Source organism: Eulemur rufifrons, chromosome 7, assembly GCF_041146395.1.
Source record: "Eulemur rufifrons isolate Redbay chromosome 7, OSU_ERuf_1, whole genome shotgun sequence".
Taxonomy (NCBI): Eukaryota; Metazoa; Chordata; class Mammalia; order Primates; family Lemuridae; genus Eulemur; species Eulemur rufifrons.
The window spans coordinates 281953613-281973283 of NC_090989.1; the positions used below are offsets into that span (position 1 = coordinate 281953613).

Consider the following 19671-nt stretch of genomic DNA (forward strand, 5'->3'; position numbering starts at 1 on the left):
CTCCTGTTCCAGAAGCCTACGGCCGCCACTCACGTGCCATGTCAGAAGACTTAGGGACCCTGGAGCTTAGGGAGGGGGAGGACCGGCTGTTCCTGCATCTGCTGCTGACATCCCTGCTGCTCCCAGGTGGGAGGGGAGTGGGTGGGAGGGAGGGCGGGAGGGGAAAGACAAGTGAAAGCAGAAAACAAAACCGACCCAGGAAACCCCTGGCTCGCAAGTCAGCAGCAAGGCCCGAGGGTGGCTCCACGGTGCCTGGGTCTGCTCCCACAGGGAGGGAGGCAGGAAGCTGCCCACAGGCTCCAGGCTCCTGCCGGCTCAGCCAAGCCTGGCCGGCCTCGTGGCTCTGGGGCCAGGAGTGCTGCAGCGCCCGCCAGGTCCCCAGCGCACCCTGGTGGCGGAGCCGCTCTGTGCCCCCGAGCGCGTGCCTCCATCCTGGCACCTGCTCCTAGGTCTTCTCTTCCCGGTCTGTTTTCCTCCTTGTTATGTTCCTGGGTTTAATTTTCAGAGAGAGTTCCCATAGGGCCTCCTCAGCCAGGTGGTCACTGAAGTCGTTGAAGAAGTTTATAATGTCGTCGTTTCTTCGGATGTCGTAATGCCTGTGCAGGGGAGGGGAGGCAGACGGTGAGGGCCGAGCAGCCCAAGGGTGCCACGTGGACCATCCCCACACCCCTCACAGCAAACTCAGGTGCTGCTATTGCAGAGGACACCAGCACCCAGCACGTCCACTGGGCCCCGAGGCTGGGCCCCCCAGCGAGGGCTGCAGAAGCCTGGCCCCCACTGCAGGTGCCCCAGGCAGGCCCGGGGTCATCAGCCCTCTCCTCACAGCAAGGCGGGCACCACCATCCTGGTGTGCGAACCAGAGGACGAGCGGGTTGCGGTACTGGGTTCAGGCCCAGGGCCAGACAGGGAGCTGAGCCCCTTACGGATACTCTCTCACGTTATCCTGACACAGAGGCTGTACCCCGTTCAACAGATGGAGGGTGACTTGGTCCTCCATGACCTTCTGCCTCTGCTCAGGGGCCCGGGGTTGCTCCTTGCATCGGGGAGGGCTCAGATCTGCCCCACCCGGCCCGGGCCGTGGCACTCACGCCTGCTGGAAGCACCGCATGCTGTCGAGGATGTTGAACTGCTGCCAGCGTTTGGAGAAGTTCACCTTCCCATCGATATAGTCTGGGTTCCCCAGGTGCACGAAGGTCAGGTCCTGCAGGATCAGCCCCCTGGGAGGACAGGGAAGAAGCCCAGTCACCACTATGGAGGGCGACTCCCAAGGCAGCTGGTTTACCGAGAGAGCCTAGTGCCGGACAATGACTCCAGCCCACGCAGCTGCCGAAACCTCCAGAGCAAACCAAAGCAAACCGAAGAGCAAGTCTGGGTGTCTGTTTCTTCCAGAGTGAATTGCCATCTCACCATCTGTGTCCATGAGAACCTGCAGGTCTCTCGAAGCCAGCCCAGGCGTTGGAGGGGCCTGGAACATCCCGCCCATCCACGCCTGAGGACGACTGTCAGAGAGCTGCAGGGTGTGGGCAGAGCTGTGGGCTGCTAATGTGAAATTAACACATGAGCAGTAAAAAAAAAAACAAAACAAAACCCCAAACTGAGGAGGGCAGGGGGGTGGAGACCCCTTTGTTAACAGATACGGTACCTAACAGGTGCTTCTGGATACAGAGGACTTAATACCAGAGGGGAGAGGGCGGGGACTCAGGGAGGGCTCAGCCGCGGGGCCCAGGGGTGGGTCTGGGATGGGACAGCGTTCAGTGCGGGCCCTAACCCGAGGAACACTGCTGAGTCTTCTGCCCCACTCTGGGGCGTGCCAGTGTCCGCTCGTAGATCGAAGGCTCTGATAATCAAAGAACCCTCCTTAGCTTTGATTTTTCTGCGACTTCCCTTTTCCACGAAACACACTCCCTCCACCCCACGGCCCGCCCTCAGGAAGACTTTTTGAACTTCTTCATGCCAAGCGCTCTTGGCGCTCCCGGAGTGACGGGCTCCGTGGGTGGTGCTAACATGCAGCTGAGCGTGAGGACTAGATACGCATGACGCCATGTGGGGAGAGGCCACACGCCTGTCGTCAGCATGCCTGCACACGCGCTCTGGCAGGTACAGGAGGAGCGGGAGGGGGGCTGGGAGAGGGGAAGGAGAACTTTTATCCTTGACTGTGTCTTCTGTTTAAATTCCATTACAAAGAGCATGTTTTACTTTGAAAGTTAGAAGTAAAAACTAAAACAGAAGTACAAACGTCACAGCTGGAAGCCCTGGAGTGAGGATTTCTCTGGGGGAACCCAGTGTCTCTTCCCCAGAGCAGCTGGCTGGGCGAGGGGCGAGCGGGCTACTCACAGGTACGGGATGCAGGGAGGCTCCACCTCCGAGAGGGCGGCCCGGTAGGCCCGGAAGGAGGACGAGCTGTCGATGAGGGTGCAGTACTCGGCCAGGCCCTGGCAGGAGAGGGCAGGGGTCAGCGAGTGCTGGGACACTGGAGGGGGCAGAGCCTGGCCCTCAGTGCCAGCCAGCCTGTCCGCCCTGCTCCATCCACACTGGCAGGGTGGTGCCCACATGAGAACACACGCCAGATGCAGGCCCTGCCCCTGGCCGGCACAGATTTGGTCTCTTTTAACTGAGTATCAGCCAAACCCTGGTCCCAGAAAGACCCCAGGCCTGTTAGGGAGAAACACCCCATGGGCTTTTTGTGCTTGGTAAAACCCTTCCCGAGCAGCAGTGACCACTGTGTGTGCAGGACACTGGAAGCTGGGGCTCCATGCTAAAGCCTGCGGGAGCTTCTAGACCACGCACCGAACCGAGCCACTCCTGGCTCAGAGCTGCCTTCACTCCTCCCTGCGCCTGAGGTGCGATCGGGGCGGCCTGTGACCTCCACCTCCTGCAGGGCTGAGCTGCTTCTCACCTGTGAGACGCACCCACCCTGCCCCATGCTCAGAACGCTATTGTCCTGCCTGCTCCAGGAAGCCTGCCCTGACTCCTCGGGCCCTCTCGTTCCTGCAGCACCCGGGGTGAATTTCCCACTTTGCCATATGACACTGTTATATAAATGTCCCTTTCTGTGCACCAAGTGAGAGGGTTCCCCAAGGTGGCCTGGCTGACACTCAAAGCTGTGGGCCTGTGAGGAATTGGACCCGGAGGCCTTCCTCACCCATAGCTGGTCCCTTCCCCAGTGACGTGGCCATCCTGGTCTCTGCCCTACTCCTCAAGGACGCCAAACCCCCACCTGTTCCCAGGCTGTGCTCTGCTGTCCCCTTGGATGGAAATTTTCTTCCCTTCCCAGGAACAACTTCTTCCCCTGTGGGTGGTGGCATGTGAGGAAGCTCACCTGGCCCCGCAGCCCACGTTGTCTTTTAGCGCTCACCCTGTAGAAACCCACCCAAAAGGATGTTAGCTGCTCAAGGTGTGGCCTGTGCCCAAGGCAGCGCCGAGCCTAGAACGGCCTCTTCCGAAGGATGGGCCGAAGGAAGGACCACGGTGATGCTGGGCCCCAGGGATGGGCTTGCGGGCAGCAACAGGACGCCATGACAGCCCCAGAACCAACCTCGAAGCCCTCCAGGATATGGTGACTGGGGATCAGAGGCAGGAAGCTGAGGTGGGGTGGGCAGCTGTCCTGGCCACACAGCAGGCTGGTGGCACAGCAGGGACCCTAGCCCCAGCATCCAGTGCATCCAAGCACGTTCTGCCACAGCCACTTGCCCAAGGGTTGGGCAAGGACCCCACCTGCTGGTTCCTTCCCACCCATGTCACGAAGGCCACTCACCTCTGAGGTCTGCTTCTGCCACTCTAGCCTGCGGATGGGCGCCGAGTCCAGTGCCGAGAGGATGGCCAGGTAGGAGTTGAAGTTATTCAGCTTCCGTAAGTGCTGTGGAGAGAGGTACGGCCTCTGTGAGAGCAGGTGGCAGGACAGCGGGTTCCAGCTCCCCGGGCAGGGCCTAAAGAGGGTGCTCTGGGGAGGGCGTGGCCACCGTTACCTTCATGATCTTAATGAATTTCAAGAGCAGCCGTTCCCTGTCCTGGGCCTTTTCCTGTAACATGATTATTGAGCGGACCCTGCATGGACCAAGGGAAAAAGAAGAGACAGCTGAGCTGACGGTCTTCCTACAGGCCCCGGCGGTCCTGTGGAGATGGGACCTGCCCCCTCTGCACCAGCAGCCCTGAGCTCGCCCCTACTGAGTGCCCAGGGCTTGCGAGGCCCCAGGCACAGACCGCGTCTCTGCTCTCAAGAAGCCAACAGCATCCCAGGGACAGAAACAAGACGTCACAAAGAAATCTGGTGACTGGTGCCAAACACCACCACCAAGGACCTCCGATTCTGCACGTGGAGGTCTGGGAGGATCAAAGCAGAGCCTTTCCTGACAGGTGCGGACCCAGCACCACTGGGGCTGGGAAAGTTCCTCACGTGGCCTCAGGACTGGCTTGGGGAGACCAGCGGGCACGTGACTTAACAGGCCACATTTGCCAGTCATGAGGGAACAGATCTCTCAGAACCTTATCAGTAGCCAAAGCCAAAGGCCAGTCTCATTTCTGCATGTGTGCAGTAGGGACCTCACATTGGCCTCAACTTCCTGTGGTCTCAGAGGGGCTACCACCAGCGTCACTCGGAGGAAGTGCCACGTTCTGCACGCCCTCGTCCACCCTGTAAGAGGGCAGCTGGGCCGAGCACATTGAGGACCACAGCTCTGCACCTCGGCCCAGCCAGGCTCCTGGGGTGGCAGGTGCCCTTGAGCTTCCTGGACCCAGCAAGGAGCCGGTGTCAGAGGCCAGGCTCAGGCTGTGCGTGCAGCTTCCCTCTGCCCCAGAAACCGCCACATCTGACTGGGCAACCCCCACACGGAACAGAGGTTGCTACAGCTGCGCACACTCTACTGAGGCCTGGACTGCTTCTGTGCGGGGCAGAAAGGCAAGGAAAGGGGCGATGACCCTATTTTCCTCCAATAAGCTGTCCTCGGAACATTTGAAAAACAGATGGCATGCTGGTGGGAGCAGCGGGTGGGGGAGCACCGCGTAGCTGCCACGTGCTGACTGCTGCTCCGTTTGCTGCCGAGATGCTGTGGGCACTTTAAGTCACATCTCAAAGAGCCAGGAGTTCTGAATCATAAACACACCGTTGGGATTCATTTTGCTTTAAGAATTAAAGGCTAACAGAACCCAATCCTTGCTAACTGCTCTGTTGGACATAGTCAGTGTGAGCCCCTGGCACAGTGAGGGAGGGCTGGGCAGGGACCAGCCCAGGACACCAAGCCTGACCCCACTACCCAACTGCCACCTATGGCAGACATGACTAATCGATCCTGGCACTCTTCCCTGCTGAGCCTCTGCAACCAGCCCTCTCCTGTCCCTGCCCTTGTTCTCCGCCTTTTGGTTCATGATTCGTGCACACAGCGCCCCCGGAGGAGCTTGGAGGAATGAAAGCAGCAGCTCCTCCCTGCCACTCAAGCTCTCTGCAAAGGAAACCACTGAGCCCATCCAGGTGTGTCACCATCCAGAGCCACAGGGCTGGTGCTGTGGCCCCTTCTTACCAGTAGGACATGTTGTTGAAGTGCTCCGTGAACTGGGTCAAGTTCGGGCTCTTCTCCTCATTCTGCTCTTTTGCCCAAAGCAAAACCTCAGGAATCTGCAAAAGGAAAGACACTGGATAGAGGCGGAGTCCTGGGCTGGAGGTTATACCCCCTGTGACGGGGGCAGGGGGAGCCTCCCATTCAGGGACAACCAGCAGGGGCTCCCCAGGCCCCGGCCCCCTCCATACCACACCTCTATTTTATAGAAGAGCTCAGCGTCCAGCAGTGTCAGCTGCTCGGCTATTTCATGGCTGTGAAAGTCATGCAAGGTCCCCGGCCTGGAAGACAGAGGCAGGAGAACCACTGTCGGGGTGGGGACAGTGGTCAGGAGCTGAGCAGCCTGGCTGCACTGTAGGAGCAAGGAGGCCACAGAGCAGGCCAGCACCCGCTGCTCCTTGGGCCCCTCTGGGCCCCGCGTTTCTCCCCAGGATGGTGCTCTCTGCCTTCCCCTCCCGCCTCTGCGGGTAGTCCTGCAGCTTTCGGAATCAAGAGACGGAGTTTCCCTCGTGAGCTCACGGACAGTTCAGAGGCCTGAGGACTCTCGCTCGCAGCCCGACCCCACTTCCAGGTGGCCAGGAGAACAGAGGTGGTGCCCTATAAATGAAGGCTAAGCGCCCACTAAAAAGGAGCCTGTCAATCAACAGTCTCTACAGCTGGAACTGACACTCACCTCTGGGCTGGGGTAGGGGAGGCAACAGATTGGAACTGTCACACAGGGCCTTGCGCAGCTGCTCTGTTAATGCTGGCAAGGCCATGCAGAGCTGACCACAGCCCGGAACACACTCCTCTACCTCTGTCCTCCATAGCTCTGTGTGCCCTGCTGCCCTACTTCCTGGTGACAAGGTGACTCATCACCCAACATACAACTTCTGAAGAAGAGGCCCAGCCACAGGGGACCCATGGGGCTGTCCCTGAGGCACCTTGTCACAGGGCCCGGGTAGAACCAGGATGTAAGGCTGTGGGGGGGATCGGGGGAGGGTGAACTGAGGAAAGTGCCATAGCGAGGCAGCTCTTGGGCACAGTTCTTGCTAGAGGCGGTGGGGACTGGGGAAGCTGGCTCCTTACCTGGCTGCTACCCCCCTGGCTGCCAGCGGCTGGTCGGAGTTGGCACACCTGAGCAGCTTCTTCTGGTCCATCTTGTCCAGGATGTTCTTCCGGAGCACGCGGGCCAGGCTGAGCTCCCCGTTGCACACCAGGCGAAAGACCAGCTCCATCAATAGCTTCAGGATCTCCTCTGTCAACTCCACTAGGCTAGAAGGCCAAAGGCACAGGTGAGGGGGCAGGAACGAGACCCAGGAAGACCTGGAATCCACCTCCAGATACCCAAAGGCCACGTGGCTGCAATCAGTGCATAGCTGGGACCCCCCCGTGGGAAGAGAGCAAGAGACAAGATCTTGGGACGATCTTGGGACAGCGGCTGCATCCTCAAAAGTGCTGAGTGGTCTCGGTGGTAACAAACACCTGCCACGCACTCAACAGACGTTTGCTGGCACTGGACAAGTGCCAGGGACTAAGCTGGGGACTGGGCTACAGAGACAAATCCCACACAAATCCTGCCCTGGGGGAGCTCCTGAACTACCCGCCTTGAGAACCGTCCATGCTATGGCCGTTCCCTAGTTGTACAGCCATTGGCCACGGTCATCTCCCCGGCAGAAGGTAGGGCCAGTCTGTTCCGTTCACCTCTGACTCTCCATACCCAGGAAAGACGTGCTCAATGGATATTTGTTAAATGGATGAAAATGGCAAGTGCTGTGTCAAAGACTCGGAGAGATGACCATGGAAACACGGGGGGCTAAGAGCACAGCCGGCTGAGGACAGTCCTGTAATACCTGCAGGGGGGATGGCCCTGGGCAGTGCAGGTTCCTCTCCTGTGGGAAATCAGGGCCTGGGCTGGGGATGGAGAGATACCTCACCCTGGGCCATGGGGGACAGGTCATTCTCTCAAAGGGTGGTGACAAAGCAGGCAAGAGCCAGCCCTGACCAGAGCTCTGTGCTCAGTGGGTGTTCACCCCCAGGAGAGGCGGGTGAATGGGGACAGGCTGCCGATCTCAGAACAGGCTGCCGATCTCGGCAGGGAAGCCCACAGCACCCCGAGGCTCGCCCAGGCCTGCCGAGCTGCCTGCAGGGCAGAGCCTCTGCCACCCTCTGCAGAGCCCGGGGCACACTCACCAGAGCTCGTCCACCACCCGCACCAGCACGAAGAACGTGTTCTTGCTGACGCGCTTCTTGAACGTGTCGGCAAAAGGAGAGAACTTCTCGTATGTGGAGCGTGGGTTAAAGAGATAGCCATGCGGTGGGGGAGATGTAAGTGGAGGGCTGCCTTCTAGCTACGACTGATCGAGTGCTTACGATGCACCAGGAACCTGCAAGAGAGGTGCTGGCGTCCAGCAACGAAGGCACGGGGCTTGTGCGAAGCTGAGGTTTGAGCCCAAACCTTCCGGCCCCCAGGACTGTTCCCAACCACTTCGCTCTCCTGCCTGCCTTTCTGTTAGGTTCAACCCAAGGCTCCTGCGAGATTCCTGACACCTGAAGGATGCCCTGCTGAGCCTCAGGTAGAGAAAGGTGGTCCCAAACCAAACACCCTCAAAACCCCAGGCCTCTGGCAGGTATACAGGCCAGAGGTATCTCCCTCCACTCTGTCCGTGAGTTTCCACCCCGAGACTGTCTCCCCGGGCCATGCGGCTGCTCTAGCTCGAACACCTTCCCAGGGAGCTCTTGCTTCTGTGACGCTGGGCAAGGTCTCCCTTCCCAGAGCAGCACACTCCGTACTGGCTCCTCGTCTCTATGGCAGCCCCTCGAACTCTCGACCAGCTCTCGCTGTCCCTTGAAGAGGGAGGCTGTGGTTTCCCGCCGCACTGTTGTGTTTGCCGTCGACTCCCCAGACCCTCCCTGACTGTCCTGCCTGTTCTCCAGCGACCCACAACCTTCCATGTCCTGGGTTCTGGAAGGAGCCTCGCACTAGGGACAGTCTGCTTGGCCTCAGCCCAGGGGCTCGCTGGCCACCCGGGCCCAGAGCTTGGTGCCCATGCACGGGCCTGAGGTGGCCAAGCACGGAAGAGGCTGAGAACCTGAGTGCTGGAGGCAGGGGCAGGGGGCTGTGGCTGCCCTCCCACCAAGCAGCCACCTGGGTCATCAGATCCCTCACTTCTCTGAGCCTCAGTTTCCCCAATTACACAACAGCAAATTATACAGTGGCACCATGTATAACATGGTGGTGTTATAGCTGACATCACACGTGCAAATGGACATCTTGCCTGACTAGTAAGTTCTCCACGGGCGAGTGAGTGCCATTTGCTGAGCTGGGCCTGTGAGCAGGTGCTCTACGTGACAGAAAGTGCCAGGGGACCCGAGTCCTGCCAATGGGAAACATGCACGTCCGTTTTGACGTGCAGGGGACTCTAAGGACCACAGCAAGGAGATCTGCAGGAGACCCCGAGGGGGACGGGGGAAGGCTCAAGGCCTGCAGGAAGGGGAGGAGGAGGGCTGGAGGACTCGGCGGCTGCCCAGCAGATGGCAGTCACGGGCAGCCCTCCTGGAGGAGCAGCCGTGGGTAGCTTTGGCGGCACAGGCAGGCCAAAGGAAGGAAGAGGCAGTGGGCAACAACAGTGGCTCCTACCAAGCCTCTGGGGTCTTCCTCAGCCACTACTGCATGGGGTGCATTTACCAAGGGTGGCCCATGGGGCAAATTGCAGATCGATCACACTGCCGCCCAACACATCACTTGGACCCTCGCCCGGGGGCAGAGTGGGTGGCAAGGCCTGCGGCGGGGCTGGGAAAGGATATCTGTACTGCAGCTTCTTGATGAGCTCCTCCGGGCTGATGAAGGTCCTGTAGGTGGTCAGGAAGGCCTCGCAGTACAGCACCAAGTCTGGAGGGAGGAGCAACGGGAGCTGCTGAGTCAGGGCGCAGAGCTCGGGCCCGGGGCAGGTCCCTGCTGACTAAGCTGCTGAGGGAGGGCTGCCCTACCTTTCCTGTCCGTCTCCGTAGCGTGGACCAGTAAGATGTCCCCTGATCCTCCACGCACGTCTGGCCCGTCGTCACCCTGTAATGAAAACGGCCAACGAGGGGCATGAGGCAGTGCATGGCCTTGAGAAAGCAAGTTTAGGAAGGAACAGGCAGGGATGAGATGACCAAGAGGCTGTGCCGCAGTGTGACCCTGCTGCGATGCCAGGGGTGCCCCTGCAGCCCACCACCACATGCTCGGCGACAGGCACAGACTGAACTGGGTCTGGGAGCTGGAGGGCCTGGCACTGCCCGGGCACCAGGGCACATCACTGTTTTGAGGACAAAGCTGGGTCAGGAGACACCGTGCCATTCGACCTTCCCCTGCTCACCGACCCATGGGCCAGAGGGGAGGTGGAAGTCCTCATAGGTGGGGGACAGTGGGACCCCACAGGGAGGCAGGACAGTCACCTCCCAGGATGCCAATGGAGGCAAGAGAACTATTTATTAGCATGTTAATATTCCCAAAACTACAGCAAGCTGCCCTAAATCTAAATCCTTTTCCCCAAGTAGAAACAGCAGTCACTAGTATTACTGCAGGTTCTTCCACGAAGCCCTTCGTTAGAGAAGTGTGTCACAAAGACGTTCGATGACATCAGATGCTGCTTAAATGACCATCAACCTCCAGCTGCCAATTAAGGAGCAAATCTGTTTCCATGAGGGCAAGCAGACCTTTCACCACCTGGCCTGGGGCCAAAAAGAGCTGTCACAGGGGCCAGCAAACCAGGCCCAGGACAAACACCCAGGGCCTTTCTCTGCCCCTGGGCCCCAACACTCCCTCGAGCCCCTCCTGCCGCAGCACCCGCTCCGAGACTCCCTGTCTTTTTAGGGCTTAGCTCTTTTACCCCTCAACCCTAGGGTTCTGAGAGTGTCCTAGATTTACCTCCAGAGCTAGGGGTTATGCCTCTGACCTGGTTTTAAGGAAGAAATTTATGGCAAGGATCATGAGATGTCACTTCTGTCAAGGCTCTCAGCGCCCTGCAGACAGCGTCCTGGGCTGCTCTCTGCCACAGCCAGAGCTGGCCTAGCCTGGGCCAGGAGCACGCAAAGGGCAGCATCTGCCTGTGAGTCTGTGTGTGACTATCGTCAAGTCAAAGCCCAGAAACATGGCTACCTCCTTGGGGGGCAGGGGGATGGGGGGTCAGGGCTACTTTATGAAGCTGTTCCTTTGTGTTTCCAGAAATGCATAGTCGAAGGAAGAGGCAAAACTCTCTCAGTCCGACTTGCTCTTATTGCAACAGGTTTGGGCACTGTTTTGATCAACGAGGCTCTGTAGACAAGGCACAGGATGAAGCAGCCACACTGTCCAGGCCCAGATTTTCTAATCAGCTGGTGTCTCCCAGCTGAGGCTATCGCGGGGCTGTTTTATCAACAACAGAAAAGTGTCCCACAGTGGTGAGGGCTTACCCCGTGTAGGCTCTGTGCTGAGCACGCACGTGGATTTCATCCTCACACCACCCCCAGGAGTCCCATCATTTGAGGCTCAGGGATACTACGTCATGACCAAAATCACTCTCAGAAGCATCAAGGGAAGGGGACAGCATGCTTCCCCTGGCACTCACCCCTCTGGGAGCCCAGAGCTGAGCTCCACCAGGAGCACTGGGACTTGGCCTCCACACCTGGCTTGGTCTCTCTGCTCGAGACACCTCAAGGTCACACTCTCCTTGTCCCCCTTGCTCGCCCTCTGTGGGGCCAGACAGTGAAATCCGGACCTGGGAGTCTTTACCTCTTGCTTGAGCGTCAGCCGGGCCATAATCTCATTGTGGTCGATGAGGGACAGCTCATCCACTTCCTCCTCCGACTCAGCCGACTCCAGAGCATCTGGTGACTTTGGGGCCCTGGAGGGAGAAGTGGTTTGTATTGCAAGCACCCAACAGGCCCCTGGGCTTCCTGGTGCCCAGAGGCCGAGGCAGTGCCAGCCTGTGCACAGGCATCAGAACTGCTCAATGAACGAGCCCACCCTGCGTGGCAGCTCCATTGTCACGGACTGGGTCCCCAGCTCACTACTGATCAGCCATGTGAACTGGGCACTTCTCCTGCTCTCTCTGGATGGCCTGTCTGTACATGGAAGGGATTCTGCTGGGAGATTAAGAAGGTTCCATTGAGCTGTGTGAGTGATGGTCTCAGCCACCTTCCGAGGCCCACCACACACACAGTCAGCACTGGAGAAGGAGCAAATGGGCGAGCAGGTGGGGAAGGCAGCATGGCTCGATGCTGTTCTGCTCCTCGAGGCTTCTCCCAGGGCCAGCTCACCATCAGACCCTTTGTCTGGCACTAAGAAAAAAACATGAACCAGGCAGACGTGGCCCCTTGTTCTCAGAGCTTGATCTAGCAGGATATGGACTGTAAAACAAGTGGTCATGGCGACACAAAAAAAGAGCAGGACCTGTAATCCTAGCACTCCGGGAGGCCCGGGTGGGAGGATCGCTTGAGGTCAGGAGTTCAAGACATGCCTGAGCAAGAGCGAGACCCCATCTCTACTTAAAAAAAAAAAAAAGGGGGGGAGAGGGGAGCACGGAGGGTAAGAAGAACACTGCAGGGGCCTGGCCTCTCCTAAAAGGGCAGGAAGGCTCCTGGGTTGGGACAAGCGAGCTGAGCCTGAAGCACAGGAAGGACATTCCCCACAGAAGGGCACAAGGGCAGCTAGCGGTGTCCAAGATGAGTCTCCCAGCCTAGGGCGTTCTGGGGAGAATGGAAGCTGGGTCTGCCGATGCCTGGCTTTTCCCCTGGCATCTTTTACGTTCCCCTGTTTTATTCTGGTCAGCCTTGTGGTCACAGCTCACATTTTTTTAAGAGAGAGGGTCTTGCTATGTTGCCCAGGCTAGACCTGAACTCCTGCCTTGGCCTCCCAACTAGCTGGGACTATAGGTGTGTGCCACTGTGCCTGGCTCACAGATCACATTTTCACCCTAAGGATCTGAGACACAAAAACGCGTGCCTTCAGTAAGAGAACACGAATGGGCCGGAGCAAATCCACCCCAGTCTTGGGAGGAACCACGCTGTTTCAGGTCTTGTCAATGTCCAGCCTGTGGTATGGCCTGGGCAGAAGGAGATCACCACTCAGTGATAGTTTCTAACCAATGTGTTCATGCTTCTCATTCACAAGGACCATATGGAACTCTGAAAATGACACTTTTGGGTCCAATGAAGCTGGTGACAGACCCATGAGCTGCTTTTGCTCGGTGCATACCTCCTCTGCCCCTAGGTACGCTAGAAAACACACCACTCCCTGCTTAGCAGTCCAGGAGACCTCAGCCTGGGCAGCAGCATCACACAGGCGTCATGGGGACGGCAGTGCCGAGCGGCCAAGAGGCAGGCTGAGCAGCTGGCCCTCTGCGAGGCCCCCTTGGGAATACTTTCATGTCTTTTTCTTTCTCTTGCTACTTTTTTTTTTTTTTACTACCTTTTCTACTGTTCATGCTCAAGCCTGAGAATGACAAGCAGGCATTGCCTTCCTCTGCTAAGATCACCCTGGATACCAGAGGTAGCTGAACCGTGATCTAACGAGGGAGAAAAAGCTTGAAAATATCGAACATTTCACAAAGAAGGTGGCGTCAACATGAAGTTGCAGGTGGGAGTGCCAATGTGCAGCCTACACATTATATTTTGTAAGTATATATTGGGTTTTTTTTTTCCTCCTGAGACAGGGTCTTGCTTTGTTTCGCAGGCTGGAGTGCAATGGTGTGATCATAGCTCACTGCAGCTTCAAACTCCTGGTCTCAAGCCACCCTCCTGCCTCAGCCTCCCAAGTAGTTAGGACTACTGGTATGTGCCACCATGCCCAGCTAATTTTTAAACTTTTTGTGGAGACAGGGTCTTGCTATGTTGCCCAGACTGGTCTTGAACACCTGGCCTCAATTGATCCTCCCACTTCAACCTCCCAAAGAGCAGCCCATGTTGGGGAAATTTACTGCATATTTCTACACCTGGTCAGGTTTGGCTTATGCTAATATTGAAAAATGTTACAAAAGATTAAAGAGACATAATGACTAAGTGCAATGGAGAACTCCTGATTGATCTTGGTTGCAAAAAAATTAAGATATACAAGACATTTTGGGGAGAATTGGGGAACCGGAACACGGTTTGCCTATTAGATGACATGAGGGAATTTATTAACTTTCTTAGGTGTGACAATGGCATTGTGATGAGGATTATTTTTGGAGAGGCATGTTGAAGTATCTGTGGGCCGAGGGCCACAACACCTACAACTTACTTTCAGGTGGTTTAGCAACACAATTTACACGTCTCGAAATGTCAACAGTAACAAATCTGTGTGTGGGGAGGTATCTTTTACGCTCCCCGTCACAACTTGAAAGAGACCAAAACCACGGAAGGTTGGCCAGGATTGAAAAAGGTAAGGCTATCACGGTAACTTGTAAGGTGGATGACACAGGTGCAGACCATCAGGAAGTAATGGCAGACTGTATGTTAAGGCCTTTGAAGAGTAGGATTCTTAGTGATTTTTCCTGCTTTCTTGGAATTTTCTGTTCTTTCCAACAGTTTCTAACCTGAGCATACATAATTTTGAGAATCAGGTCTACCGCCATACCACTCTGAACGTGCCGGATCTCGCCTGCTCTTGGAAGCTAAGCAGTGTCAGGCCTGGTTAGTACTAGGATGGGAGAATCAGAAAAACAGGAAGAAAGACCCCAACATGAAACACCTGCAGGCCTGGTAAGCTGGCTGGTCGGGGGCCACTCAGGCAGAACTAAGAAGACCCTGCTCTTGGGGGACCCAGCCCCTCTCGATTCACTTCCTACCTCTCACCGCCGTCTCTGCTGTCCTTCCCAGGTACAGCGCCGGCCGCTGAGGGATCTCTGGGATGTCCATCTTTCCCAGCTGGTGATTCCTGAAAAGAGATGTAAGCACTGGGTTTAGATAGGAGGTCCACTCCAGGGTGGATCTGTCTTCCCAGCATTCCTGCCCACAGTGGCTTTGGAGTGCAAGGTCCTACGGAGCAATCTGAGATGAGAACGAGTTAATGGTGAATGCAGTTTTACAGGAGGCACAAGCCCTCTTGAGACCAGCATCCTGCCTTTGGAGAGAGTGAGAGGTACCACTATTTGTAATATTTTTCAGCTGCCAACCTAGACGAAGCCACCTCAAGCACCTCCTCAAAGAAAGAGAACTGCCACCACAGCCAGCCTACCAGAGCTTGACCAGGCCTGGGCTAAGGGCTCTGCACACAGCTCCTCATTTGGCCTCTTCAATGAGCTAACACCATTGTCCCCATTCCATGTGAGGAAACCGAGGCTAGAAGTCAAGGGTGCTGCCTAAGACCACATAGCTGGTAAATGGCAGAGCCTGAATTTGAGCCCAGGCTGTTACCTGCAATGCCTGTGCCCTTAAGCACTGGGCACTGTGGTCACGTGCACAACTCTGCTGACTTCAAAGAAGTCTTTAAGGGCTATAGTGCTCAACCTGCTACAGTCCCCAGAGGTCCAGCTGCCTAGGCACGTGAGTGTCAGTCCCCCCTCTCCTCCTCCAGCAGAACTGCTTCCTCCCGGGTCTCTGGGCCCACCCTATTCAGTGACAACCAAGGCCACGACAGAGAACTGGGGTGGCACGAATATATGGAAAATCACTGTGGAGAGTGGTTCAAGGAGAAGAAAAGTCAGCCCTGGACGCAGCTGTTGGTAGAGGGAGACAGCGTGGAAGGCCTCTCCCTGGGGGGATGGACTCCACCACATGGAGGCTGAGCTGGATGGTGCCGGAGGCACAGGTCAGCAGAGGGGACAGCTGAGGTAGGGACATCAGCTTGGCTCCCACGGACAGGATCAAATCCCACTGGAGTGAAAATTCCTCAATGTTCCATGACTTGCTAACGCCTGAGGTGGGGCTTGCCCTGTGTGAACATCTACAATTCTGTGGGGACCTCACTCTTAAGGACCCTGCCCTTGGGGTTGATGACTGGGGAATTCTCAGTCCTCATGGACCCTCCCACAAGGACCTTGTCCCATTTGGCGTGTAGGGAAGAGCTATTTTTTGAAGCTTCTGAAGTTGCTCATGTTTTGCTGAAGCAAAACTTGGAAAGGTGATTGCTCAACAGAACTGCAGTCTCTTGACCACCAGGAGCTGGGACGGCAACATAATGAGGGTGATGGTGCCAGGTAATTCTTTTTTTTTTTTTTTTTGAGACAGAGTCTCACTCTGTTGCCCGGGCTAGAGTGCCGTGGCGTCAGCCTAGCTCACAGCAACCTCAAACTCTTGGGCTCAAGCAATCCTCCTGCCTCAGCCTCCCAAGTAGCTGGGACTACAGGCATGCACCACCATGCCCAGCTAATTTTTTCTATACATTTTTAGTTGTCCGGTTAATTTCTTTCTATTTTTTAGTAGAGACGGGGTCTCGCTCTTGCTCAGGCTGGTCTCGAACTCCTGACCTCAAGCGATCCTCCTGCCTCGGCCTCCGAGAGAGCTAGGATTACAGGCATGAGCCACTGCGCCTGGCCAGTGCCAGGTAATTCTCTACTTCCTTGGGAGGGAGGTGTGCACAAACCTGCAGGGGCTACCTGGGAAGCAGCTAATGTAGGGGTGACACAGCATGCTGGGGAGGAGGGGAGACGGGGTCTGAAAGGCTGTGAGCCTCTGGGTGAGGGACGGAAGATGGAGCTCTATGCTAGAAGATGGGACAGAAAGATCCCACAGAGAGCAACTGGATCCGTGGCCAGGGTCCATGCCATGCTGCTCCTACGGATTTCTGCAAGACCCATATGGCCGGGCTCTGAGGAGTGCCACACGCGCTGAAGCAGGAGCAAACGGGCAGACCGCCACCTGGAAGCAGACCGCCACCTGGAAGCCATGTCCTCTCCCACAGAGCCAACCTGGCTCCCACCAAGCCTGCAGGGGGGCCCAGGCTCCCAGTGACCGGGGGGAGGGCTCAGCCAAACAGAAGCAGGTGGGAGGAAGGCAGCCTCGGAAGAGCAGGGCCCAGCTCCTGCCAGGCCAGGCCACATGCAGGCCACCCGAGGTTACTTACTCCTCGAGAGGGAGCCAGCTCCTCGCTGCTCTGGCCAGAGGAATACAGATTGACGTATTCACCCTCACCAGCTTCCTCACTGGCGTTTTCACTCTGGGGGAGACAGGATGAGAGGAGAGACACATGGGCCAGGCCCTCTAGCCAGCCCTTACAGCCCTGAGGGGGCAGCCAGCAGGGCTGGCCCTGACCAGGACACTCCTTTGGTAAGAAAGAAGAGAAGGCGAGAGCCTACACTCTGGTCTCCCCAGCATCAAGAGAACAAAGCTGCCTTTGCCTCCTCTTGCCTCTATGTTAGAGAGGACCCGCGTTTCCTGCCAGATCTTCTCCAAAGGTGTCGAGGGCCATTCAAACTGTCCTGAAAAGACAACCTCGCCACAGCGGGAACTGCAGGGGTCCCCAGTGTGGTGGGAAACGACCGTGGAGGGAAAGCAGCAGCACAGCGTGACAGCTCAGCACGCCAGGGAGTGGTCCCCTCCTGCCCACACGTCCTCTGCCCCGTCCACTTGTCCACTCCGACCTGCAAGGCAGCATCGCCCTGGCTTCGGATGAAGCACCACGAGCAATTTAACAGGACGGGAGACCAGGCCCCTCTCTCCTCGGCACTACTGAGTGCGACTGAGTGAACAGGCAGCTGCCTTGGGTCTCTGCCTCTTCCGTACTCCTAAAGGAGTTTGTACCTTTCTCTAAAAACAACCAAACAAAAAGCTAGTAGCATTTTCTATCTTATGCTTTTAACTGTCTCTAAATGGTCACTAGTCTATTTGTGGAAAATCAGATTCCTAGTCTGATGAAACTTTGTAGAAGAGGTTCAATTTCTGTTCTGGAAACAGATAGGCCACAGACTGCACCTTGCGACCTTCCGCAGCTGTCAGTCTGGCCCTGCTGCTACGGACGCATGCCCGCAGCGCCCCTGACTGCTCGCGAAGGGCGGATGTGTCTTGCAGGAGGTGACGCCGTGTTCTAAAACCGTGCAGACCCACGTGCAGGTGTGCGTGTTGAGTTCTCACCGAGTCAGTGAAAGAGGTTTCGGAAGGAAGGCAGACAGTATTCCCATGGAAGCTGCTCTCCTGGGAAGATGAGAGAGGCCCGTCCACGGTGCTGGGCGGCAGGCTGGCTACAGCTGGCACCGCTAAGTCAGAGCTCTGAGACTGGTGGACAGGTGGGAAATGTGGAGAGGAAGAGGAGGTAGGCGGGAGGAAAGGCTGAACGGAAGCTTGGTGGTGAGGCACGAAATCCTGGGAGTAGGACCTAAACACAGATTTGTACTACAGAATCAAAGTGGAAAACAAACACAAAAACGAGAATACGGGAAGAAGAAAACAGACAAAAGAAAAAGTGATTAGATTAACTGTAGCCAAGCACCGACAGGTTGTTCACAGTAACTCTAATAAGGACCACCAATCATGCCACCAAAATACCCTGGTCCTCTGGCCGCTGAGGTCCCCCCACACCCAACGCATCCTCCCTCGAGAAGGGCCTTGAAACCGGAGACTTGTCCAAACAACAGCACGTGGACAACAGCTCCGAGGCCCCCAAAGGCGAGCAAACCCCATACCCTGCAGGCACAGGTGACCACACGCTCTACTGTGACAGAAACATCACCTACACAACCCATCCCACTGCCTCTTGTCCTTTAACGGTCCTTATAGTTAAATTCAACATCATTGTATTTACTAATTTTCAATCTTTTCGATGAATCTTTTAGGTTTTATCCCTTATAAGTCAACACTGCAACCTTTTAAATATTGTAATTCACCTCACATCCTTTTGGAAGGGAAGGGCATAAGACTTAAGAATGGCTGGAAAAATTGTGCTATCAAAACGCTAAACATTTCTGAGTTCATTTCCCCTCCCACTCAATCTTTTCTCTTTGGCAGCAAATACCCGAAGCTTCTTAGGTCTGATTAGCACCCTCAGGCCAGGCTCTGCTGCGGGAAGAGAGACAGAGGAGCTCTCAGACCACTGGTGAGTGGCCACCATGCTGAGAACCTGGCAACGTCATCATGCCCTGCAAAGGCCTGCCACCAGGCTGCCACCGTCACGGGGGGCTGAGAGACTGTCGAGGGGGGAGCACAGCCCATGTCCGAAGTCCTTGCCAGGTTCATGTGCCTACCACAGATGCCAGGACTCGACAGAAGTCAAACCCGACACACAAAGGTGCACATCCCTCACTCAAATGTTCTATGCATTTGCTGTGGAACAGGGTTTTCAGAACCCATGGAAATAAGGAAAAGGAAGAAGAAAAAATGAAGCTTTAAACTTATCGTGGGTCAAAGTCACTCCCAGCCTTAAGAAGTTTTGCAAAGCTACCCTTCAACCTGGACAAAGAACTACTGCGACTCAAGGGACAAGGAGGTCCCTGCATCCGTCCACTGTGCGGACAGCTCCCACTCCTTCTTGGTTGCACTGCTCAGAGTTTAAAGCTCTTCCCGCCTTCTCGGTGAGCCCAAGGCTCTCTTGCTCCTGTGAGCTCCAGTGGCTGTTGGTTTACAGCAGAACCATGACACCTGCCCTTGGGCACTGACTATTTATTACACATTTTATTTCCCCCTCTAACTCACAAACTCAGGACCAACCCCTGACCATGGTCAAATGAATCAGTGGACATGCCAAACACGTGACCAAATAACACTGAACACTCAGATCCCTGCTACGAGTGACATTCTGTTCAGTCTTCTTTCTAGAGAAGCAGGAGATGGGGGCAGATGTCCCGGCCCAGCAACCCCAGACTTGGGGCTCTCACCCTCACCCCCCCCACGTGATCACTTCAACCTCCCCCAGCAGTTACCCCAGACGGTGCTGCGGGCCTGGGCACGCACTCTGGGCCTTCCTGGGGACGGCAGTGGGGCGAAGGGCTTGGCTTTCTGTGTGCTCCGTCTCTGGGGGATGCTCACCCCATAGCGAGCCTCTCATGGCTGGGAAGGTCCACAGAGAAGACGGCGAGTGGAATGCACTGGCCCAGGGGCGGCATGGCATGGTGCTGGGAGGCTGCTTTCAGGGAACCCCCAAGTGACTCTGTTCTGGGCAGTGGCTTCAGTTGCCTGCAGTTCCCCAGATTCTCAGACCCCTCAGACGCTTGTTCCCAATGCCCAGGCGCTGCCATGACATTTGCTAACAGATACCTCTTGCCTTGCCCACAGA

At 56.5% G+C, this 19671-nt stretch overlaps 1 protein-coding gene across 6 annotated transcripts in view; it reads right to left on the reverse strand.

Annotated features, from left to right (window-relative positions):
* Nucleotides 1–430: 430 nt before the first annotated feature.
* The window catches only part of RAPGEF1 (Rap guanine nucleotide exchange factor 1), a 137138-nt gene continuing 117897 nt past the window's right edge, over nucleotides 431–19671 (reverse strand). For 3 of the 6 annotated variants that reach the window (XM_069476997.1, XM_069476994.1, XM_069476995.1), the window contains 13 exons: nucleotides 14315–14403; nucleotides 11281–11392; nucleotides 9519–9594; nucleotides 9336–9420; nucleotides 7722–7814; nucleotides 6618–6803; nucleotides 5746–5830; nucleotides 5514–5608; nucleotides 3966–4044; nucleotides 3755–3856; nucleotides 2335–2432; nucleotides 1089–1217; nucleotides 431–596 (listed from right to left, as the gene is read on the reverse strand). In XM_069476997.1, coding sequence (XP_069333098.1) covers nucleotides 446–596; nucleotides 1089–1217; nucleotides 2335–2432; nucleotides 3755–3856; nucleotides 3966–4044; nucleotides 5514–5608; nucleotides 5746–5830; nucleotides 6618–6803; nucleotides 7722–7814; nucleotides 9336–9420; nucleotides 9519–9594; nucleotides 11281–11392; nucleotides 14315–14403 — 1380 coding nt within the window. In that variant the 3' untranslated portion in view covers nucleotides 431–445. Of the gene's footprint in view, nucleotides 597–1088; nucleotides 1218–2334; nucleotides 2433–3754; nucleotides 3857–3965; nucleotides 4045–5513; nucleotides 5609–5745; nucleotides 5831–6617; nucleotides 6804–7721; nucleotides 7815–9335; nucleotides 9421–9518; nucleotides 9595–11280; nucleotides 11393–14314; nucleotides 14404–16530; nucleotides 16624–17537; nucleotides 17796–19671 lie in introns of all 6 variants that reach the window. The other 3 variants (XM_069476993.1, XM_069476992.1, XM_069476996.1) reach the window with 2 other exon arrangements.